This window comes from Entelurus aequoreus, linkage group LG11 (genome assembly GCF_033978785.1).
Source record: "Entelurus aequoreus isolate RoL-2023_Sb linkage group LG11, RoL_Eaeq_v1.1, whole genome shotgun sequence".
NCBI classification, from domain to species: domain Eukaryota; kingdom Metazoa; phylum Chordata; class Actinopteri; order Syngnathiformes; family Syngnathidae; genus Entelurus; species Entelurus aequoreus.
The window spans coordinates 13,456,704-13,482,885 of NC_084741.1; the positions used below are offsets into that span (position 1 = coordinate 13,456,704).

The window sequence follows — 26,182 nt, forward strand, 5'->3', positions numbered from 1 at the left end:
GTGGTACATATTGTAAGGATAAACACTAGGAGTGAAAATAAAGATGACCAGAAAGTATTAAAATGTCATCATTTTACAGTATTAAGTTTTTTCTTTTTTTGTAGTGTAATGGAAAAATCATTAAACGGAAAATAAAGCCCAGAAAATAGTGCATTAATAAAAACAAAATCATAATTTGTGTGTGTAACAAGTCCTTTTATAATAAAATAATTTGAAATATTTCCACATAAACTACTTAAGTTGTTTATGCAGATGATAAAAGAATAGCAAAGCATGCTTATGATATTAGGACAACAGGAGCCGTGTGTACTATTCATGTTTATTTGGTCTTGTCAATGAAACTGATGGGCGGGTCCAAGCACGTTACATCTCAAATCGTTATGCTAACAAGGAAAATGAAAGTACAAGAAAGTGAAAGTACGGACATGGTTCACTAATTAAGGGGTGGATCTCTCTGCTGGGCAAATTGTTATGGAATCATTTGAATTAAGGCTTTTGGTAAGCTAATGGCCAATAAATGTTGGGAGCGTGAGGAGAAATATTGAAAGCAGAAGAAGTCAGGATGTAAAGATACACACATTATTAACAGTTGACATTCACACGGAAGATTCTAGCAATCGTCCAGAGGGGGGCAAAAGGGGAGCAGTAGTCTGACAAAAAACAAACGGGAACAAAAAAAAAAAAAGGTCGATCTAATGACGGAGTTGGACGTTACAACTAATGAGTGACCAAACAAAAATGCCCTCATCTCTCTGACTCCTCCCCCTTTTCACCTCTAACCATTTCCTGTCATTTAAATACAAACATTGATGTGTTGCTGCGCCCTCCCTCCCCTCCCCTCCCCTCCCCTCCCCCGACTCGTAAAGTATAAAAATTGTCGACCCCAGCCTGGACCAATCGGAACACACAATTCTCAAAAAAGGGCTAAGCCCCTCCCCCTTTCCAACGAGCAGAACAACCCAGTTTCGTTTCATCTCTCATGAAAGCGATGAAGATGAAGTTGATCTGCTGCTTGGAAAAAAAAACTCAACCCTCCCCCCCTCCCCCCCAGGCCCCCAACTCGCCTCCTCTACCAGAAGTCTCGGCGGTGATAAGCGTCCGGGTCGCAGTACTTGGTCACCACCACTCTGTTGGCAAACTTCCTTCCTGTCAGGCCCTGCATGGCTTTCTGGGAGTCAAACACCGACATGAACTCCACGAAAATCTGCGGCGGGGAAACAGAAAATACGGTTATGGCTGCGCTACGCCACATGCGGAGGGGCGCGGTTGGACGGCGCCCACCTTTCCGGTGCCGGGCACATCCAGGCCGTCGACAGGCCGGGGGATCTCGATGCTCTTGACCTGGCCGTACTTGCTGCACTCGTCCCTGACGTCCTCCACGATCTCCTCGTACTCCTCATCGTCCAGCAGCTCCTCGGGCGCCACCATGTTCATCAGACACAGCACCTCCGTGGGCAGGCCGCCCATCTGGGTCACGGTGCTGTTCAGGCCGGGCACCTGCAGCGTGACCGGGGTCTGGTTTATGGTCGTCTGCAAAGCCAGGAGGGACAAGGTTAACAATGTGACCATTTGTATTCCCATGTAGGGCCGGGCAATGAAACCACATCAATATATCGCGATGGACACGTCCCGTATTTTCCGCACCATAAGCCGCACCTAAAAACCACAATTTTTCTCAAAAGCTGACAGTGCGGCTAATAACCCGGTGCGCCTTTTATATGGATTAATATTTATTTTCATAAAGTTTAGATCTCGCAACTACGGTAAACAGCCGCCATCTTATTTCCCCGTAGAAGAGGAAGCGCTTCTTCTTCTACGGTAAGCAACCGCCCCCATAGAAGAGGAAGCGCTTCTTCTTCTACTGTAAGCAACCGCCAAGGTGAGCACCCGCCCCCGTAGAAGAAAAAGCGCGCGGATATTACGTTTCATTTCATTTGTGTGTTTCTGTAAAGACCACAAAATGGCTCCTACTAAGAGACACGCGTACAAGGTTCCACTGACTTTTGATATTCATGTGAACCGCACTGTGGATACAACGGGAACACGTACGGTGAATATTCGCACCACAGGGAATGAGAAGTCGTCCTTCACTGTGGTTCTAGCTTGCCATGCTAACGGCCAGAAACTTCCACCCACGGTGATATTCAAAATGAAGACCTTGCCAAAAGAGAACTTTCCAGCCTGCGTCATCATAAAAGCTAACTCGAAGGGATGGATGGATGAAGAAAAGATGAGCGAAGAGACCGGGTGACTTTTCACGCAGCTCCGTCCCTGTTGATCTACGACTGCATGCGCGTCCACATCTCGGATGGTGTCAAAAAACAAGTGAAGCACACCGAAGAAGAATAATTAAAGGGATTTGTGGACGAGTAATAACTTCAGAAAGTGAGCTTTAAATGTTTATTGTGTGTGTTGTGTGACACTAACGTATGAGCAACGTCGAGTTATAGATGTTGCTATTGCTCTGCACTATTTTGAGTGTTACTATTTTTGTGATTGCACATTACATTTTGGGAGTGAACAGAGTTGTTAGAACACTGGTTTGTAATATAATATTAAAGTTTGACTGACCTGACTGTTTTTTTGACATTCCCTTTAGCGTAGCGGAGGTGCGGCTAATAACACGGGGCGGCTAATAGGTAAACAAAGTTTTGAAATATGCCATTCATTGAAGGTGCGGCTTACAACACGGGGCGGCTTATGGTGCGGAAAATACGGTAATCCATATTGAGAAAAAATATGTTCCAAAATATTTTTTCTTCGTTGGAAGAGAGCAGAGGTTGGGAGGCCAGGTTGACACTGGTAATATTTCTCATTCCACTGTCAATACGTTGATTCAGCCTCAGACCCCCAGAGACGCTTATTGTCTGATGGGCGGGACCAAGCGCAGCATTTATCCAATGACTGTCTAGTTTGGCTGCAGTGGAACAATCCATTATTGACTCATTCTTTAGAGCGCCATTCAGTATGTTATCCATCATCATTCTATACTTGTGAAAAAATATATGGGGGGGTTTCATGTATTTTTCGGACTATAAGTCGCAGTTTTTTTCATAGTTTGGCCGGGGGTGCAACTTATACTCAGGAGCGACTTATGTGTGAAATTATTAACACATTACTGTAAAATATCAAATATTATTATTTATCTCATTCACGTAAGAGACTAGACGTATAAGATTTCATGGGATTTAGAGATTAGGAGTGACAGATTGTTTGGTAAACGTATAGCATGTTCTATATGTCAGTGGTTCTCAAATGGGGGTACGCGTACCCCTTGGGGTACTTGAAGTTATGCCAAGGGGTACGTGAGATTTTTTTTTAAATATTCTAAAAATAGCAACAATTCAAAAATCCTTTATAAATATATTTATTGAATAATACTTCAACAAAATATGAATGTAAGTTCATAAACTGAACATCAAATCAAGTAGGCTATTCCATTCATTACCATAAAGCCAGAGTTTTCCCCCATGTCATGATGGTTTGACCCTCACTAAAATGTCATGTCAAAAAGAACTGTGAAAAGAAATGCAACAATGCAATATTCAATGTTGACAGCTAGATTTTTTTTGGACATGTTCCATAAATATTGATGTTAAAGATTTATTTTTTTGTGAAGAAATGTTGAGAATTAAGTTCATGAATCCAGATGGATCTCTATTACAATCCCCATAGAGGGCACTTTAAGTTGATGATTACTTCTATGTGTAGAAATCTTTATTTATAATTGAATCACTTGTTTATTTTTCAACAAGTTTTTAGTTATTTTTATATCTTTTTTTTCCCAAATAGTTCAAGAAAGACCACTACAAATGAGCAAAATTTTGCACTGTTATACAATTTAATAAATCAGAAACTGATGACATAGTGCTGTATTTTACTTCTTTAACTCTTTTTTTCAACCAAAAATGCTTTGCTCTGATTAGGGGGTACTTGAATTAAAAAAAAGTTCACAGGGGGCACATCACTGAAAAAAGGTTGAGGACCACTGCTATATGTTATAGTTATTTGAATGACTCTTACCATAATATGTTACGTTAACATACCAGGCACGTTCTCAGTTGGTTATTTATGCCTCATATAACGTACACTTATTCAACCTGTTGTTCTCTATTCTTTATTTATTTTAAATTGCCTTTCAAATGTCTATTCTTGGTGTTGGCTTTTATCAAATAAATTTCCCCAAAAAATGCGACTTATACTCCAGTGCGACTTATTAGGGATGATGTTTGATAAGAAATTATCGAGTTCGAGCCTATTATCGAATCCTCTTATCGAACCGATTCCTTATCGATTCTCTTATCGAGTCCAGCTAGGTTGTTGTACTATATGGAAAAGAACACACAATATTTGGTTTAACAAAAGCTCACTTTTATTATATAAGAAAAAAATAAAATCTAATAAATAAATAAATATTGACTGTTACCCCCCCTAAAAAAATAAAATCTAATAAATAAATATTGACTGTTGTTACCCAAAGTATATTAAGTGGGATTTTTCAGAAAAATAAATATATACAGTAACACAAAAACAACCTGTCTCTGTGATCACTATAGGTGTATAAATAATAATATAGTGTTAAATAAAATCAGTCCCTTGGGCACAAAACTGAAAATAATACAGCTCTCCAAAAGGTGCACTTCTGCTGCTATTTGACATAACTGTTTTTTATGATGCTTTGACATTTTTGCACTTTATTTCTTTATTGAAAGAAAATTCTATGAAGAGAAAAGTTGTTTGCAAATGTGGTTACAGTGCTAAAAAATGAAAAGTTAAAGCTAAAAAAAGAAATACACTTTATTGAGTTAACATTATTTCTTTATAGGGTAGATACCCTAGATGTGATGTTATGAGCTAGGGAATATAACAACTACACTACCCAGCATGCAACGGGAGTGACGAGCATGCGCGGTAGCCCCGAAAAGTGTTGCATGTCTCAACCCGGCAGCTAAGAATGAGGTTATGAACACGCTGTGAAAGTAAACGTCAAGAACTCAGCCAACACGCCTCGTCTGCATTATTTATAATTAGACAGACAACACATATACAGTGTGATTTTGTTTTGTTTACAAGGAAAGAAAAACAAAAGTTAAAAAAGGGAGATGTCATATATGTATGTGCTGCGGTTGCTTTAAGAACGTTGTGACAGCTGCCCTAAAGGAGGTGCGTTGCTAGCCTGGTTGCTATGTTTCCGATTGGCCGTAAAAGTGTTCGTCATGTGTTTGTACCCTGCTCAAATCTCTCAGTAAAGTTATTCATTGGATTATACATTTTGTTTGGAACTTTATTACACCTTAGAGCGCTTTTTCCGGTGCATTGTTTTTCCTGCTTTCCCTATCTGCGCTTAATGACTGAGCTACGTGACGTCATTTCTTGTGATGTCTCAAGGGGCATTTCTGGTCGGGACGGGATTCGTTCCCAGCGATTCGAATAAAGAACCAACTCTTTTTCTTTACTATAGTGGTCTCGATAACGGGTACCGGTTCTCAAAAAGGGATTCGAGTCCGAGGACTCGGTTCTTTTCTTATCGAACAACCGGGAAAACCGGTTTCGAGTATCATCCCTACGACTTATAAGTTTTTCCCTTCTTTATTATGCATTTTCGGCCGGTGTGACTTATACTCCGGAGCGATTTATACTCCGAAAAACACGGTAGTTTTTCCAACTGGGGGAAAAAATGCACCATAGGATTTTCAACATTTACTTAAGTTAATTTTAGCTTGCAGAAATGAGTCAACTTAATTTTTTTGTTAGTTTATTGAGGATAAAGTTATTTACATTTAAATTACAGTACAATGGTAAACAGTTACCGTATTTTTCGGATTATAAATCGCTCCGGAGTATAAATCGCACCGGCCGAAAATGCATAATAAAGAAGGAAAAAAACATATACAAGTCGCACTGGAGTATAAGTCGCATTTTTTGGGGAAATTTATTTGATAAAATCCAACACCAAGAATAGACATTTGAAAGGCAATTTAAAATAAATAAAGAATAGTGAACAACAAGCTGAATAAGTGTACGTTATATGAGGCATAAATAACCAACTGAGAACGTGCCTGGTATGTTAATGTAACATATTATGGTAAGAGTCATTCAAATGATATACGCCTAGTCTCTTACGTGAATGAGATAAATAATATTGTTTGATATTTTACGGTAATGTGTTAATAATTTCATACATAAATCGCTCCAGAGTATAAATCGCACCCACGGCGAAACTATGAAAAAAACTGATTTATAATCCGAAAAATACGGTATACAGTAACGACAAAAGTTTCTATCCTTTTAAATAGTTACATATAACTACAATAGTCCTCAACTTGGCCACAAAATGACACTTACAATATTGTTTACTGTAAATAATTTATCAACGCAGGCCTAGTTATAATGCTAATTTGAGGATCAATGAAGCAAAAAAATATATAATTTTATTGTAATCTTCCTGTTATTTTGCTGGGTAGAGGAGTGTAAAATGTGCTGGATATTTACCAGAGTGGCGTTCTTGGATCCCACGCTAGCTCGCTGCACCAGCAGCTTCTTGTCGCCAAGCTGCATGCCGTTAAGCCCAGCAATGGCCTGCAAGGATTCAAGTGTCATGGTCACAACCATGTGTGCAAGACAAGGCCACCGCCATCAAAACGTTTGTCGTCGTGGTCACCTGGTCATTGAGGTTGACGTCCACATATTCACAGAAGGCGTATCCTTTAGATAGGCCGGTAGCGCTGTCCTTCACCAGGTTGAAGGCCTTCAGGGGGCCGAATGACGTCAACAGCTCCTTCACCTGCAACAGGAAAGCCAGTTGAAGCATCCAAAATCGACGAAGGTGAGCTTCAAGTCTTGAGGCTGTTGAGCGCTCACTTGGTCGTCATTGAGATAGTTGGGCAAACCGCCAATGAAGAGCTTATGGGCGGAATCAGGCACCACTGTGGACACCACGCCTGCAGAAAGAAGACCTTTGAGGACAGCAAACAGTGCCAGCTGCTGTGGATATTTACTCAAATGGTGTATGAATGATGCAAACGGTAGTAATAGTAGTAAAAACCATTAATTGTCTGTGTACCAGGCACATAGACACTGGGGTTCTCGCTCATGCCCGGCAGTGGCTGGTAATCATGCGGACGGCGGATTTTCAGGCTCTGGCCTTGAAAGATGATTCCATCAAAAGCCATCGCCTGTGTTGTCTCATCCACTGAGCGGAACTGTGCAGGAAAGCTCAGGTTACGGTATTTGTTCCTACGGACGTCGAAGCTCTCGGGACGCTCGTCTCACCTCAAGGAAGGCAAAGTTCTTGTCCTGGTTGATCTGCACTGCCAGCACGGGGTTGCCTGGGGCCTGAGTAAGACCACCCAAACGCATCTGAGCGTTGAAAAAGTCCATCATGGACTCCTGGAAGCAAGCGGGAACAGGAAAAATGTCCGTTAGCTAACGCTGACGGCTTCCGACCGCAAACACGGCGCTCTTGGCCTCACCTCTGTGATGCCAAAGGGGATGTTGCCCACATAGAGCCTGCGAGCCTGTCGGGTCATCTGGCTTCCCACGACAGGTACCGGGGTGGGGGTGACGGCCAGGCCATCCGGAGTCATGGTCGGCAGGAGGGCTGTTGCCGGGATCTGGCCTGCAGCTGAGAACATGCAGACAAGGACACGATGAAGAACAGAATACAAGAACTTGCTCATAAGAACAATAAGGACAGGCATTGAAGCCTAAAATCTATCTCACGATATGTATCGCTCGCATGCTATCATTAGCATGCTAACTTTTTTAGCCCCTTTTGCTGCCGTACACCTCAGCTGTTAAAAGGCTAACCTACTCAGTGGCCTAGTAACCTACTCAGATTGGTAGGTTGTGAGTTCAAACCCCCGCCGAGTCATACCAAAGACTATAAAAATGGGACCCATCACCTCCCTGCTTGGTACTCAGCATCAAGGGTTAGAATTGGGGGGTTAAATCACCAAAAATTATTCCCGGGCGCGGCCAGCGCTGCTGCTCACTGCTCCCCTCACCTCCCAGGGGGTGAACAAGGGGATGCGTTAAATGCAGAGGACAAATTTCACCACACCTAGTGTGTGTGTGACAATCATTGGTACTTTAACTTTAGCACATTTTTTTCTGGCTAATTCTGCAGCCATGAATCTCAGTCATTTGCCTTGCTACTAGACACATGCTAATGTTAGCATTTTAGTTGGTCTTGCGCTCATACGGCATTCACACGCAATTTCTTTGAAATTGCATGTTATGGTTTCAGTTGTGTTATTTTCTTAAAACTATTGAAAATCTATGTGTTATGTTGCGTATTAATATATGTGACATATTTCTATCTGCACTTCTGTTAAAATGCAATAAACACATTCTTCTGTTTGGATTCTTTACATTAGTTTCGGAGGATACTATGAATTGGTGTATGCATCCAATAAGTAGTTACAGGGGTAGTGACATTTCCCTTCACTTTCACAACTGTAATACACAATATATATTCATATTTATAGGTCCTTATGCTCTTATTACATACAAAATGTATAATAAAGCCTATTGTGCAAAATAACAAAACAAGCGCAAAATTGTCTCTTACTCCTGGATTTGTAAACCGACGTGATAAAAAAATATTGACCTGTAGGATTGTCAGTTTACTGATACTATACATGTAATCATTACTCTCGATATCTGTAATCGATCAACCCAACCTTTTACATTCAAGACCTGGAGCTTAGCAGTTCGCTATGCTTGTTTGTATCCTCCTCCGCTGTGTAGTGTAACATGTTTACCTATTCCTGGTTGTTTAATCCTCCAGTGATAAAGCTACTTGCAAAAAACTGTTTATGTGCTGCCATGGAGGCGAGGATTAGTGATTTAGAAGCTGCAATGTGGAGAAACACTGGCCGCCAGTTACATTGCGTTGAGGACAAAGGATGGGTACTGTTCACATGTGACCCGATATAGGACCAATTCCTTGTACCTGGGAATCGATACCGGTACTCAACTGTACCAATTTTCAGTACTTTTGTGTGGGTTGATAGATATGTTCATCTTTAATGTAACGTTTAAAAATAAGCTCATCTTGTTTTCATTTTAAATCTCATTTGCAATGCAGTTGCACTTCCAAAACATTAGATGGCAGTCTAGCCATGGTGTGTTGTTTTAGAAGTAGATTTGTCCGGGAAACTGAATGTGCTATGTTGCGCCCTCTAGCAGTATTTATACTGTAAGTATTGTGCTTCTCACAGACCAGCTCTTTGATTGAAACATTCATTAGTTGTAATTTTCATTACCAAATGTGGAGGTATTAATCTACCGACAGCCATCAGACTGTATAATGCACATGTTTCTTTTTGACTGTACTTAAATGTATAATAGACACTATTTATATTATTCACATGTGAATAATGCTGTATAATAGACTGTATTTCTGTTATTCACATGTGAATAATGCTGTATAATAGACTGTATTTATACTATTTACATGTTAATAATGCTGTATAATAAGACTGTATTTATGTTATTCACATGTGAATAATGCTGTATAATAGACTGTATTTATGTTATTCACATGTGAATTATTCTGTATAATAGACTGTATTTATGTTATTCACATGTGAATAATGCTGTATAATAGACTGTATTTGTTATTCACATGTGAATAATGCTGTATAATAGACTGTATTTATGTTATTCACATGTGAATAATGCTGTATAATAGACTGTATTTATGTTATTCACATGTGAATGCCGTATAATAGGCTGTATTTATGTTATTCACATGTGCATAATGCCGTATAATACTGTATTTATGTTATTCACATGTGAATAATGCTGTATAATAGACTATATTTATATTATTCACATGTAAAAATACCTAAATGTTTATTGTCTATTGTAAACGAACTGTGGTGCTGAATTTCCCCCAGGGATCAATAAAGTACTTTATATTCTAAAATCGTCACATAACATAGCTAATACAAATACCAGCATATCAATAGAAAATCCAATGTAAATTAGCATCAAGCTAGTGTATTTTGGAAGACTGAAGTCTTAACGTTTGGGCGTTTTCCGAATTTGTCACCTATCCATATTGAGGACGCTACATTGCGTTGGATGCTACATTGCGTCGGACGCCTTGATTCACTTGTTGCTGTCAAATTAGCAGGAAACAGCTAGAATGTGTCAACATGCGTTATCACGACCGTATTAAAGTGTCTATGGGCGACTAAATGTATATCACATTGATACGCCCACCTTGCATGGCTTTGTACTGCATGGGGCTGATGCTTTCAAAGCCAGGTGGTGGAACATCCCAGTACTTCTTAATCTTCTTCTTTTTCTCACGATGTGGAGAACGGCTGTTGGACAGACACAGGAATATGCAATTATGCAACAAGACCATAGTAATCAAACACATGCTCCAACTAGATCTAAGGTTGGGCCAAAGGGAAGAAGGTATATTGCAGTTCATGTGGCTGTATTACCTCGCAGGATTTTCCGGTGGAAAGCTCGGGGGTGGGCTGAAATGACATTGGGAGGTTTTCATATTTCTCTCACACCAATCAACATTTTCACTTGAGGATTCCAGACGAGTCAACAATAACATAAGCGGGACTTCATGTTGTTGCATGTGAAAAGACAACGGCCCGATATTATTCCTTTTTATCGTCTCATCATGGGATATCCTGCTGACCACTCAGTGAATGCTTTAAGAAAAGGTTTGATTAAAGAAAAGAAAGATGAAGAAAACTCAGCAATTATTTCTGTTGTTTTGAAGATATACCAACATGTTTGCTGGGCAGGAACACAATACTAGCTTATTTATTAGCAATCCTCTGGAATGAATGTATGTTGTCTTTAAGTTGAAGTGGGGGGGTAATTTTTTTGGGGTAACATTTAATGGTCACAATAATTTATTACGTTGATTGATGCGGACACATTACTGGATACTTTCTAATAGGTTCTGCCTTGGAGTAAACTGTATTTTTCGGAGTATAAGTCGCAGTTTTTTTCATAGTTTGGCCGGCCGGGGGTGCGACTTATGTGTGAAATGATTAACACATTAGCGTAAAATATCAAATAATATTATTTAGCTCATTCACGTAAGAGACTAGACGTACAAGATTTCATGGGATTTAGCGATTAGGAGTGACAGATTGTTTGGTAAACGTATAGCATGTTCTATATGTTATAGTTATTTGAATGACTTACCATAATATGTTACGTTAACATACCAGGCACGTTCTCAGTTGGTTATTTATGCCTCATATAACGTACACTTATTCAGCCTGTTGTTCACTATTCTTTATTTATTTTAAATTGCCTTTCAAATGTCTATTTTTGGTGTTGGGTTTTATCAAATAAATTTCACCAAAAAATGTGACTTATACTCCAGTGCTACTTATGTTTTTTTCGTTCTTTATTATGCATTTTCGGCCGGTGCGACTTATACTACGGAGCAAATTATAGTCCGAAAAATACGGTATATAATTTATGTCGCTGTGTATTTTAATATAAACATACATGTATAAAATAAAATATATCAATATACAAATCTCGTTTTTAAATAGGATTTTTGGGAGTAACTTTTCTGGTCAATTGTTCTGATATGTAGTACTTCAAGCGTACACTCGCCAGGTAGGGTAGTGTTCCGAATTCACATTTTTATTACGTCCTAATTTCTTATTCTCGCTTTGTTTATACTTTTTATATTTTTTAATGGGAAAAGTCAAACTGTCGATGTCACTTGTCAAAACATGGAAATATGGCGCCGCCTTATAAAATGTTTACAATTAAAACAAATATGTAACTAAAGCCAGTATTTCTGAATAATTCCCACATATAGACTAACAATTGTGTACATTTCTTCTATTCTGATTTACAGCATATCTTAAAACTGATACTGTTGATGTGTCCTTGATTTTTAAAAAAAAAACTGTAATAATGAGCCATTTTTGAACAGCTCTTTAAAAAGAATCGCTACTTATAATCCAACTCTCTTAAAAGAGCCATAAAAATCCCATCTTTACTCAGAGACGTGTGAATAACAGGCAACTATAACTTTTGATACTTGTTTATATTGACAAATGTTCTGTTATACACTCCAATATTGTTTAATACTAAGTATGTCTAGCTTGTGTGCTATTGTGTGCTTAGCTGTCACGTAGCTGCGAGCTCTTAGTAGCCTATAGCCTAGCATGTTTGCCTTTTGGAACTGACTTTAGTAAAATGGAAGAAATTGTGTGCTTATCAGAGGTCATTTGGATGTTAACTGGCTGTCCAGCTTTGCACAAGTAAAAACTCTACAGGACTGCTTGTATCGCACATGATATCACACAAGTAAACACGCTGCAGGACTGCTTGTATCGCACATTGTACAAAACCAGTGAAGTTGGCACGTTGTGTAAATGGTAAATAAAAACAGAATACAATGATTTGCAAATCCTTTTCAACTTATATTCAATTGAATAGACTGTAAAGACAAGATATTTCATGTTCACACTGAGAAACGTACCGTAATTTCCGGACTATAAGCCGCACCTGACTATAAGCCGCACCAGCTAAATTTAGGGGAAAATACAGATTGCTCCATATATAAGCCGCACCCGACTATAAGCCGCAGGGTTTTGATGTGTAATTAGCGTAGTATATAGGGGTTCCTGCTACCACGGAGGGGATTGTCGGGACAGAGATGACTGTTTGGGAATGCAAAGCGTCCCATTTATTAACAATAAATCTTTCAATCATTCAATCAAACTTTCACATCTTTGACATGGCGAACAGCATTCGTGCAGAGTACAAATAATACAACGCTGCAAAGTAATACAAAGTGCTCGCCTGTACGTTATCAAAATAACCAGCCTACCGGTATATGAAAAGTCAGTCTTTAATCATTGTGTCATCGTCTTCCTCCTGCGTACTAAAACCACCCAAATCCTCTTCGTCGGTGTCGGAGAAGAACAGGCCGTATATAAGCCGCACCCTTGTATAAGCCGCAGGGACCAGAACGAGGGGGAAAAGTAGCGGCTTATAGTCCGGAAATTACGGTAACTTATTTTGCAAATAATCATTCACTTAGAATTTAATGGCAGCAACACATTGCAAAAAAGTTGTCACAGGGGCATTTTTACCACTGTGTTACATGGCCTTTCCTTTTAACAACACTCAGTAAAGGTTTGGGAACTGAGGAGACACATTTTTGAAGTGGAATTATTTCCCATTCTTGCTTGATGTACAGCTTAAGTTGTTCAACAGTCTCCCTTCTCATATTTTAGCCTTCATATTGCACCACACATTTTCAATGGGAGACAGGTCTGGACTACAGGCAGGCCAGTCTACAAACCATGTTTCCATATGAGTTGGGAAATTGTGTTAGATGTAAATATAAACGGAATACAATGATTTGCGAATCATTTTCAACCCATATTCAGTTGAATATGCTACAAAGACAACATATTTGATGTTCAAACTGATAAACATTTTTTTTGTTGCAAATAATCATTAACTTTAGAATTTGATGCCAGCAACACGTGACAAAGAAGTTGGGAAAGGTGACAATAAATACTGATAAAGTTGAGGAATGCTCATCAAACACTTATTTGGAACATCCCACAGGTGAACAGGCAAATTGGGAACAGGTGGGTGCCATGATTGGGTATAAAAGTAGATTCCATGAAATGCTCAGTCATTCACAAACAAGGATGGGGCGAGGGTCACCACTTTGTCAACAAATGCCTGAGCAAATTGTTGAACAGTTTAAGAAAAACCTTTCTCAACCAGCTATTGCAAGGAATTTAGGGATTTCACCATCTACGCTCCGTAATATCATCAAAGGGTTCAGAGAATCTGGAGAAATCACTGCACGTAATCAGCTAAGCCCGTGACCTTCGACCCCTCAGGCTGTACTGCATCAACAAGCGACATCAGTGTGTAAAGGATATCACCACATGGGCTCAGGAACACTTCAGAAAACCACTGTCAGTAACTACAGTTGGTCGCTACATCTGTAAGTGCAAGGTAAAACTCTACTATGCAAAGCCACAGCCATTTATCAACAACACCCAGAAACGCCGTCGGCTTCGCTGGGCCTGAGCTCATCTAAGATGGACTGATAAAAAGTGGAAAAGTGTTCAGTGGTCTGAGGAGTCCACATTTCAAATTGTTTTTGGAAACTGTGGACGTCGTGTCCTCCGGGCCAAAGAGGAAAAGAACCATCCGGATACACCCCCATACCATCTGTGATGGTATGGGGGTGTATTAGTGCCCAAGACATGGGTAACTTACACATCTGTGAAGGCGCCATTAATGCTGAAAGGTACATACAGGTTTTGGAGCAACATATGTTGCCATCCAAGCAACGTTACCATGGACGCCCCTGCTTATTTCAGCAAGACAATGCCAAGCCGCGTGTTACATTAACGTGGCTTCATAGTAAAAGAGTGCAGGTACTAGACTGGCCTGCCTGTAGTCCAGACCTGTCTCCCATTGAAAATGTGTGGCGCATTATGAAGCCTAAAATAGCACAACAGAGACCCCCGGACTGTTGAACAACTTGAGCTGTACATCAAGCAAGAATGGGAAAGAATTCCACCTGCGAAGCTTAAAAAAATGTGTCTCCTCAGTTCCCAAACCTTTACTGAGTGTTGTTAAAAGGAAAGGCCATGTAACACAGTGGTGAACATGCCCTTTCCCAACTACTTTGGCACGTGTTGCAGCCATGAAATTGTAAGTTAATTATTTGCAAAAAAAAATAAAGTTTAGGAGTTTCAACATCAAATATGTTGTCTTTCTTGTGCATTCAACTGAATATGGGTTGAAAAGGATTTGCAAATCATTGTATTCCGTTTATATTAAAATCTAACACAATTTCCCAACTCATATGGAAACGGGGTTTGTAGTAGCCGCACTCTTTTACTACAAAGCCACGCTGTTGTAACATGTGGCTTGGCATTGTCTTGCTGAAATAAGCAGGGGCGTCCATGATAACTTTGCTTGGATGGCAACATATGTTGCTCCAAAACCTGTATGTACCTTTCAGCATTAATGGTGCCTTCACAGATGTGTAAGTTACCCATGTCTTGGGCACTAATACACCCCCATACCATCACACATGCTGGCTTTTAAAATTTGCGCCTATAACAGTCCGGATGGTTCTTTTCTTCCTTGTTCCGGAGGACACAACATCCACAGTTTCCAAAAACAATTTCAAATGTGGACTCGTCAGACCACAGAACACTTTTCCACTTTACATCACTCCATCGAGCTCTGGTCCAGCGGAGCATGCGGCGTTTCTGGGTGTTGTTGATAAATGGCTTTGCATAGTAGAGTTTTAACTTGCACTTACAGATGTAGCGACCAACTGTAGTTACTGACAGTGGTTTTCTGAAGTGTTCCTGAGTCCATGTGGCGATATCCTTTACACACTGATGTAGCTTTTTGATGCAGCACCGCCTGAGGGATCCAAAGTCCGTAATATCATGGCTTACGTGCAGTGATTTCTCCAGATTCTCTCAACCTTTAGATGATATTACGGACCGTAGATGGTGAAATCCCTCAATTCCTTGCAATAGCTGGACAAAGTGCAAAAAGTGGTGACCCTCGCCCCATCCTTGTTTGTGATTGACTGAGCATTTCATGGAAGCTGCTTTTATACCAAATCATGGCACCCACCTGTTCCCAATTAGCCTGTTCACCTGTGGGATGTTCCAAATAAGTCTTTGATGAGCATTCCTCAACTTTCTCAGTCTTTTTTGCCACTTGTGCCAGCTTTTTTGAAACATGTTGCAGGCAACGATTTCCAACTGAGCTAATATTTGCGAGAAATCTAGTTCACCCGTTGGAACGTTAAGTATCTTGTCTTTGCAGTCTATTCAATTGAATATAGGTTGAAAAGGATTTGCAAATCATTGTATTCTCTTTTTATTTACTCTGGCAAAGGTGCGTTCACAAACACCGCAATTACCATCAAAAACATGTAAGACACACCCAGAGTGTTATCTTAAAATGATGTACATTGTGTTTCAGCACAAGATGAAACAAAGTAAATAGAAATGAAAAGCACTTGATGATCTTACAGGCAGCATGTGGGGGAAACACTGCACACAAATATCATCTCAAAAAGAAAGGCGGTCTTACATTCCTATCTAGACTTGTATACACCCTAAGTGGTGAGGAGTCAAAGCTACCCGAGGACCTACAATGCTATTTTGAATATAATGTTGACCAATGAGGCACAAGTCATTAAACAAACTGCTAAGAAACACGATGAATATTTTTCAGGTGCTATTTTATCAACATTGAAAAGGAGAGACGTTGTATTTGGGTAAATAAATACAGTAGATCCATTCACACGGAGCTTCCGTCATTTGCATATCGTGTCTGTACTACGTAAAGGAGATGTCATAAAAAAATTAATTCACAACAATATCACGATTTGTATTTACTAAAATTCTGGTTAGATTCATAATCTTCTAGAATATATTTTTAAAAACTGTTTTTAGGCCATCTCCACACTTAGTATGCATATAACTCAACTGAGAAAATTCTGCTCTGAAAAGGTTAGATTAAAACTTATATAGGGCTGAAGACTGTATCACGATGCATGTTTTATATCGGTCAATTTCAATAATTATTGGTCATTTTAATGAGCTATGGGACAATAAAAAAAAACTGAATAAAAATACTTTTTATTTCAAAAAACCTTCCTCTGGTTTTAATCCCTTCAGGTATCAAGGCAGAAAGAAAAGGAAAAGTCAACAAGCATGGAAAACACTCAATATAAACAAAGCATTAAAATCACATTGAACACTGAACAATAAGCTCTTTAAATGAAAGTGCAAAAATAAGGAATACCGTATTTTTCGGACTATAAGTCGCAGTTTTTTTCATAGTTTGGCCGGGGGTGCGACTTATACTCAGGAGCGACTTATGTGTGAAATTATTAATACATTACTGTAAAATATCAAGTAATATTATTTATCTCATTCACGTAAGAGACTAGACGTATAAGATTTCATGGGATTTAGCGATTAGGAGTGACAGATTGTTTGGTAAACGTATAGCATGTTCTATATGTTATAGTTATTTGAATGACTCTTACCATAATATGTTACGTTAACATACCAGGCACCTTCTCAGTTGGTTATTTATGCCTCATATAACGTACACTTATTCAGCCTGTTGTTCACTATTCTTTATTTATTTTAAATTGCCTTTCAAATGTCTATTCTTGGTGTTGGCTTTTATCAAATACATTTCCCCAAAAAATGCGACTTATACTCCAGTGCGACTTATGTTTTTTTTCCTTCTTTATTATGCATTTTCGGCAGGTGCGACTTATACTCCGGTGCGACTTATACTCTGAAAAATACGGTATGCAAGAAATGTTTAAAGGCCTACTGAAAGCCACTACTAGCGACCACGCAGTCTGATAGTTTATATATCAATGATGAAATCTTAACATTGCAACACATGCCAATACGGCCGGGTTAACTTATAAAGTGCAATATTAAATTTCCCGCTAAACTTCCGGTTGAAAACGTCTATGTATGATGACGTATGTGCGTGACGTCAATAGTTAAACGGAAGTATTCGGACACCATTGAATCCAATACAAAAAAGCTCTGTTTTCATCTCAAAATTCTACAGTATTCTGGACATCTGTGTTGGTGAATCTTTTGCAATGTGTTTGATGAACAATGAAGACTGCAAAGAAGAAAGTTGTAGGTGGGATCGGTGTATTAGCGGCGGACTACAGCAACACAACCAGGAGGACTTTGACTTGGATAGCAGACGCGCTATCCGACGCTAGCCGCCGACCGCACGGATGATCGGGTGAAGTCCTTCGTCCTTTCGTCGATCGCTGGAACGCAGGTGAGCACGGGTGTTGATGAGCAGATGAGGGCTGGCTGGCGTAGGTGGAGCGCTAATGTTTTTATCATAGCTCAGTGAGGTCCCGTTGCTAAGTTAGCTTCAATGGCGTCGTTAGCAATAGCATTGTTAAGCTTCACCAAGCTGGAAAGCATTAACCGTGTAGTTACATGTCCATGGTTTAATAGTATTGTTGATTTTCTGTCTATCCTTCCAGTCAGGGGTTTATTTCTTCTGTTTCTATCTGCATTTAAGCACGATGCTATCACGTTAGCTCCGTAGCTAAAGAGCTTTGCCGATGTATTGTCGTGGAGATAAAAGTCACTGTGAATGTCCATTTCGCGTTCTCGACTCTCATTTTCAAGAAGATATAGTATCCGAGGTGGTTTAAAATACAAATCCGTGACCCACAATAGAAAAAGGAGAGAGCCAGCTTGTACCTAAGTTACGGTCCGAGCGGGAAAAAATGCGTCCTGCACTGCACTCTAGTCCTTCACTCTCACGTTCCTCATCCACAAATCTTTCATCCTGGCTCAAATTAATGGGGTAATCGTCGCTTTCTCGGTCCGAATCGCTCTAGCTGCTGGTGTAAACAATGGGGAAATGCGAGGAGCCTTTCAACTTGTGACGTCACGCTACTTCCGGTACAGGCAAGGCTTTTTTTTATCAGCGACCAAAAGTTGCGAACTTTATCGTCGATGTTCTCTACTAAATCCTTTCAGCAAAAATATGGCAATATCGCGAAATGATCAAGTATGACACATAGAATGGATCTGCTATCCCCGTTTAAATACAAAAAATTCATTTCAGTAGGCCTTTAAAGTGTAAGAAAATAGTCCAAAGTTTGAAAATGTAAACAGAGGAACCTGAGAAGTATTTTCTGCAGGGTTAGTGCCAGGAAGTTACAGCTGTGCTCTAAAGGGTGAGCATTCTTGGTGGGGACGAGCGCCTCGCATCATTTACTCACTCCATGCAACGAATCGACCGCCTGACAACAAGATGGCCCAACCTAACTTGATGGTTGATACCGTTACCCGATTGGCTGTTAACGTGTCACTCCCACGGATCACTTCCACTTAGTTACCAGAGAGTGAGTGCCTTTGTTCATGCAAACAACCTTGCCTCTCGCAACTTCAGAAGGAGAAGAAAAATTAGCAAACATTTTATCAAACGCATTTTGGATCTCGATTACATGTCTATTATGATGTATTTATATTAGTTTTTAAGTCCTTACATGGTCTTGCCCCTCCTTACCTCTATGCTCCCACCCGGTCCCTCAGGTCAGCTTCTCCTGGAGGTACCCAAATCAAAGCCCAAGCTCAGAGGGGACAGAGCCTTCTCTGTTGCGGGTCCCAAACTCTGGAACCATCTCCTCTCCATGTGAGACAGGCCCCTTCTTTGGCTACTTTTAAGACCCTTCCTAAAACCCATTTTTACTCAATAGCTTTTAACCCATCATGGGACTATGTACTGTTTTTAACTGCCTTTTTATCTTAAGATAATGATCTGCTCTTTTTATGTGCATATTAGGGGTGTAACGGTACACAACAATTTCGGTTCGGTACGTACCTCGGTTTAGAGGTCACGGTTCGGTTCATTTCCGGGCCACTAAGAAAACAACAAAATATACATTTTTTGGTTATTTATTTACCAAATTTGTAAACAATGGCATAACATACATATACACACACAGGGTCCATTGCCAGGGTTAATGTGGTCAACATATATACAAATAAAAACTAAATAAGATAAGGCTCAGAATGGTTTCTTAACAAAACCTTTCTACATGTGTACAGCTCCACTAATGGACATTGGAGTGTTACTTTCAAAGGCAAAATTAAAGTATTGCTAGAAACACAATTTTATAATGGGACTTTATTGTATATGTATAGTACATGTTCCAAAAAGAAAAAAGCATAAAACGCCACCAGAATTAGAGATATTACAAGTCAAAGTGATGAAGTACAACAAAAGGTTGTCAAAGTTTTAATTACAATTCTAAATAAGGTGTCAAAAGCAAACTGAAATCAAATACACACAGCTTAAAGATTGATCAATACCTATTTAAATTTAGTAATACATAAATATGATGATTTATCAAAATATAAAAGAAATATACCTGAACAGAACATGATGGTTACACCAAAAAGTAACGCTACGAATCACGTTTTTCCAAGTTTTTGGGGCATTTTTATGCTATTTCCAAGCATCTCCTTTTTATTATAGTTGATTCTAAATTGTCAAACTAATGCATATTATATATGCATGCCCTAGTAAACAAAAAAAAAAGTCATATTTATTTTTATCGTTACATTTTCAAGATCATTTGTGCAGGTGGGTGCGAATGTACCCATTACCAGAGCTGTACACACATATAAAGTGCTTTTTTTGATTGATTGATTGATTGATTGAGACTTTTATTAGTAGATTGCACAGTACAGTACATATTCCGTACAATTGACCACTAAATGGTAACACCCCACTAAGTTTTTCAACTTGTTTAAGTCGGGGTCCACATTAATCAACATTAAACTGCCTCAAGTTGTTGCTCAGATTAAATAAAATGACAAAACTTTTCTTCTACATATAAAAAGTGCAACATTAAACAATTTCAAGTCAACTCAGCCTCAAATTAACTTTTCTTCCCCCCCAGCATGGCTAACTTGGCAGTAAGAGGATATATGGGCTCATTGTTCTTCCACAATAAAAGTGGGTCAAAATTTGTATTTAGTTTTTAATGCAATATGGACTTATATCTGCTGCTATAAAAACATTTGTTATTGCTTTAGCCCTGCCTGACTCGCCGAAGAGAGGCTGCTTGAATGCGGTGGTGACGCTTCAAATGGGTTAGCATGTGTTATGAGAGTAGCGTATGTGTGTGTGTGGCGCTTTAATATGTGACAGCATGCGAGGTGAGCGTGTGGGCGAGCGAGGTGAGGGAGCGGTAGCGTGAGTGCGGGGAGTGGCTTGTGTTTTGTTGCATTGGCTGTGTGCAAAACCTCAATAAAGCCACGATTTGCAACTAATCGCCGGACTCGTCATTTACCCTGGAGTCCGGAGCTGTGGAGACCCACTGCCGGGTAGAGTGAAGGGTGTTGCCCCCGAGAATACATCGGCCCTGGAGAAGTGTCTCCCCTGTGCTCCTCGACTATGGTCTGGGAGCCGGAAGCAGGAAAGGTGCAACACATGTTTGACGTGTTGTCAGAAGCAGCTGCTGAACAATGTCGGCAAAACTCCGTCCCCCATTGTTGTATCACGCAGCTAAAGTGTTCCCAAATGGGAGATCTTAACGAGGCAGGAGGGTCTTCCAGCTCTGGCTTTTACATGTTGTCCTAGCCCGGTCGCTGCTAGCATATGTACTTGTTCGGTACACCTCCGAACCGAACTGAAACCCCCGTACCGAAACGGTTCAATACAAATACCGCTACACCCCTAGTGCATATATATTAATTTTACCTCTGTTTTAAATTATATATTTTAGTGTGTCCTTTGCCTGCATTTCTCTGCCTTTTGTGTGCTTACTGTATTTTTCAGACTATAAGTCTCTCCGGAGTATAAGTCGCACCGGCCAAAAACCCATAATAAAGAAGGAAAAAAACATATACAAGTCACACTGGAGTATAAGTCGCATTTTTGGGGGAAATGTATTTGATAAAACCCAACACCAAGAAGACATTTGAAAGACAATTTAAAATAAATAAAGAATAGTGAACAACAGGTTGAATAAGTGTACGTTATATGAGGCATAAATAACCAACTGAGAAGGTGCCTGGTATGTTAACGTAACATATAAAGGTAAGAGTCATTCAAATAACTATAACATATAGAACATGCTATACGTTTACCAAACAATATGTCACTCCTAATCGCCAAATCCCATGAAATCTTATACGTCTAGTCTCTTACGTGAATGAGATAAATAATATTATTTGATATTTTACGGTTATGTGTTAATAATTTCACACATAAGTCGTTCCTGAGTATAAGTCGCACCCCCGGCCAAACTATGAAAAAAACTGTGACTTATAGTCCGAAAAATACGGTACTTGTTTGTGGCATACAACCCTCTGTTTTCCAACTGTGGTTGTCTTTAAAGGGTTTATAAATAAAGTTGGTATGGTATATACTGGTATCATTTTATTGCCCAGCCCAAATAATATATTGTGAGAATCAGTTTGACTTCTGAATTCGAACCATCACACAAAGGATTGGAATCGCATTGAATAAGCTATTGTACATCAATACTCACTGTTGGCGTTAACGCACTGTGTCTTTTTACGCATTGAAATCAGAAAGAATGTGCTTTGATTTTACCGACCCTGCCTTCTCCAGGTCAAAACTCTGGTTTGCTTGTTTTTTTTTATCCATTATTGCTTTCCGCTAGGGCTGGGCGATATATGGTATATACTCGATATATCGCGGGTTTGTCTCTGTGCGATATAGAAAATGACTACGGTGATATTGGAGTATACGTTCTCACGCAGTTGCTTTTAGCTGCGGGCATTACAATACAGCCGTTTCTCACTATTTCTTGTCTCTCCTTCTCACAGAGACATAAAACAAGCGCACCTTCTTACATACGTCACATATTGTCACGCGTGCAACGTCATACGCACTCGCCGAGCAGACAGGTAGCGACATGGGTAATGTTAGCTGTGATGCTAGGGGAGCGGTGCGAGTGGTAATACGAGAGAAAGAAGGTGCCAATCTGGTAACAAATGAAGGAAGAATTAATTCCCAAGAAAAACAGCACGGGGTCCATCGTCTGGCGGTGGTTTGGCTTCAAGCGGGAAGATGTTGAACAGACAACCGTAATATGCGGCAAAAGCGTTGCTACAAAAAGTCGCACCACTGCTAATGTGTAGCATCATTTGAAAAGTCACCCGCTAGAGAATGAGTAGTGCTTGAAACTCCGCATGTTAACATCTCCACCAACAAAATGCCGAAGCAACCATTTCCACATCAACACCGTATGAAAAAAATAGTCAACATAAGGAGATAACGTCCACAGGAACCTACCACAAAGCGAAGGACATACACTATTTGATTTCCTATTATGCAGCTCATTTTTATTTGACACTTATGGAAATATCTTGTGTGACATCATGCACAAAAGTGCACTTAATTTGTTTTAAACTATTGTAGTGGCGTTCTGTACAAAAAGTGCACTTTAATTTAGTGTTGTTTTGATATGTCATCTTAGTGACATCATGCACAAAAGTGCACTAATAGCTTGTTTTAAAATGTCTCGGACAATCTTGCACTTTCTGTTTTGAAATGACATGAATGTTTGTGCCACTGCTTAATAACTGTTTAATAAATACACTTTTGCTAAATTGACTTAGTTGTGGTTTCCCTCTTTGCATGACAGTTTAAAATTAGCATATATTAATGCAGTATGAAGAATAATGTTTTAATGTAGACACATAGAATCATCATACTGCTATGATTATATGCATCAAGTGTTCATTCAACATATGGAGATATATATCGTGACATAGCCTAAAAATATTGAGATATTAATAAAAGGCCATATCGCCCAGCTCTACTTTCCGCCGGTGTTTTGTTTTGTTTATATTTGTTGGGTCAAATTTCCGTCCCCGTTTATTGCGTTATTATTGGCCGTCTTCAAAGTAATGAACTTTCCGGTACAATTTCTTACATTTTGATTTGCCGAAAGTTTTATCAATGACAAATACTGCCTCAGTTTGCACAGGGACAAGTTTACCGCGAGGGGCTGTCAAAAGAAAGACTTGATGGTAAACACTAAGGTGAGTGTAAAGTCAACCTTTTTCACTTCATCCTGTGCCATGTCTCCAGTAAATGACTTGTTTTAGTATTTGCGAGTCCATGGAAACTTTACTTTTATCTCCCGCTGGATCGACATCGTTCGAGGATGGGGACAGGCTAGCGGTTAGCTTCAAGCTAACCAGCACCCGACCAGACTCCTCCACACCAAAAACATACTTTGCAGGTCAACAAATATGTGCCTTTTGAAGTGTTAATGTCCGAGGAGTGTTCAAAGGGAGTCTCTTGGAGAAGTGGCTGACAAGTTAGCAAGTGTCGCTCACATCAACATCATTGTTTACTGAAGCAGAGATGCTGACTGTGCGTTATGATAAACGCTCTGCTCTTTATCCATAGACTTATCAGATTTAATTTTTCATTATCTATAGCAGGGGTGTGGCCTGGAGGACATTTGCGAGCTGCAGCTAATGTTTTAAAGGCCCACGGCACATTCTAAAAATACTATTAAAATAAACAAAAAGTGAAATAAAAAAGCTTACAGGTGAAATGTAATTTAGAAAAAGTTGCAATGTTGACTAATACAACAAAGCTGTTTTTTCTTTAAAACTGTCATTGCTCAAAACATAATATTGAAACAAAAATAAATGTTTTTATGAACTATTGACCTATCCAAGGCTCCGCTTACTTCACATCAAATATTCCACTTTGAAAAATATTTTTTGTGGAAGATTTTGCATATTCTGTGTGTTTGCCATAGAAAAACAGTTTTCTTTGACAAAAAAACATAAAAAAATAACAACTTAGAATTGAGGTATGGATGTGAAGTTGATGTAGACTCAAGAGATTTAAGCGTTAAATACATATTGTACCGTATTTTTCAGACTAAGTCGCAGTTTTTTTCGTGCGACTTATACTCAGGAGCGACTTGTGTGAAATTATTAACACATTACCGTAAAATATCAAATAATATTATTTATCTCATTCACGTAAGAGACTAGACGTATAAGATTTCATGGGATTTAGCGATTAGGAGCGACAGATTGTTTGGTAAACATATAGCATGTTCTATATGTTACAGTTATTTGAATGACTCTTACCATAATATGTTACGTTAACATACCAGGCACGTTCTCAGTTGGTTATTTATGCCTAAAATAACGTACACTTATTCAGCCTGTTGTTCACTATTCTGTATTTATTTTAAATTGCCTTTCAAATGTCTATTCTTGGTGTTGGCTTTTATCAAATACATTTCCCCAAAAAATGTGACTTATATATGTTTTTTCCCTTCTTTATTATGCATTTTCGGCCGGCGCGACTTATACTCCGGAGCGAAAATACGGTATGTATGCCCTGGCACACCATTATCATCATTTCATAACCTAAGCAAAAAAACGGGTTACACTTTTATACTGAAATAAATACACCCACAACTTATTAAATACAAATACGGAAAAAACTACCGGCAGCGGTAAAGTTTAGATCCATGAAGGAAAGAAGAAAGTGAATGAATGTTTATAACTGAATACATTGACATATCCATAAAAATGTTTTCTTTTGTATTATTTTTTTAACGAATTAAGTAAAGTTTATGACAACCCTTTTCCAAAATACAATATAGAATGTGAGATATAACAGGATAATGCATACATTTACACTTACAAAAAAGTGGGACCCCAAAAATGTACGGTGGGACACTATTTTTATGACTTGATGGGGTCCCTGGGACCCATTTTGAAAATTCTTAGCGCCAACATTGTATACATGCTTAAGATTTTGGATTAAAATAGATACGCCCAAAACACCAGAGGCCGGAGATGTCTCAGAATGCACAAAGGAAGTCATCACGTGGTGAAGTCGGACACCTTGTGAACTCACCTTCGTCTGTGTCTGCGATCCTTGCTGTCTGGGCGGCGATCCCGGCTGCGCCTGTCCCGGTCTCTGCTTCTCCTCTTGCGGTCTCTGCTGCGGCTGCGGGAGCCGGAGCGACGGTGGTGCCGGTTCTCCTTATCACGTTCGGCTGGACGAAAACAAAAACAATCATGATTTCAATCGCAGGAAAAAAACAAAAACGTAACAACGCAATAAATGTACACAGCAGACGAATAACTATTCAGTTCAGTTTATTTGGAACATGCATACGATACCATGTAACGCATCACACAATTCCAGTTGTTTCTTTACAGGAAAAGGAGTAGGAAGAAGCAGAGCTTATTTAATCCCACCCCTTTTCATACCATAGCAATTTTATCGTATTTCCTTGTTCTCTGTAACATAACAGTGAACAAATAAATAATATACCATAGTAAGCAAACAAATATTAAATACATAATCTTTGTCTCAATAAAAAAAAGGGTTCAAGATGTTCATAATTCTTGTTCTGTGTACCGTATTTTCCGCACTATAAAGTGCACCTAAAAATCTCCAATTTTCTCAAAAGCTGACAGTGCGCCTTATAATCCGGTGCGCCTTATATATGGACCAATATTGCGCCACAACAGGTCTCGCAACTATGGGATGCATAATGTAACCCCAGCCTCTATTGTAGCGTCTATTCTATGCGCCTTATACAAGAACAAAGTTTTAA

At 39.3% G+C, this 26,182-nt stretch overlaps 1 protein-coding gene across 3 annotated transcripts in view; it reads right to left on the reverse strand.

Annotated features, from left to right (window-relative positions):
• Positions 1 to 1,028: 1,028 nt before the first annotated feature.
• Positions 1,029 to 26,182, reverse strand: part of u2af2a (U2 small nuclear RNA auxiliary factor 2a) — a 31,193-nt gene continuing 6,039 nt past the window's right edge. The window contains exons 2-13 of one of the 3 annotated variants that reach the window (XM_062062535.1): positions 25,474 to 25,615; positions 19,417 to 19,455; positions 10,464 to 10,499; positions 10,234 to 10,337; positions 7,473 to 7,624; positions 7,273 to 7,389; positions 7,064 to 7,202; positions 6,862 to 6,941; positions 6,662 to 6,784; positions 6,493 to 6,579; positions 1,282 to 1,530; positions 1,029 to 1,204 (exon numbers count right to left, since the gene is read on the reverse strand). In XM_062062535.1, the coding sequence (XP_061918519.1) occupies positions 1,070 to 1,204; positions 1,282 to 1,530; positions 6,493 to 6,579; positions 6,662 to 6,784; positions 6,862 to 6,941; positions 7,064 to 7,202; positions 7,273 to 7,389; positions 7,473 to 7,624; positions 10,234 to 10,337; positions 10,464 to 10,499; positions 19,417 to 19,455; positions 25,474 to 25,615 (1,403 nt within the window). In that variant the 3' untranslated portion in view covers positions 1,029 to 1,069. Of the gene's footprint in view, positions 1,205 to 1,281; positions 1,531 to 6,492; positions 6,580 to 6,661; positions 6,785 to 6,861; positions 6,942 to 7,045; positions 7,203 to 7,272; positions 7,390 to 7,472; positions 7,625 to 10,233; positions 10,338 to 10,463; positions 10,500 to 19,416; positions 19,456 to 25,473; positions 25,616 to 26,182 lie in introns of all 3 variants that reach the window. The other 2 variants (XM_062062534.1, XM_062062536.1) reach the window with 2 other exon arrangements.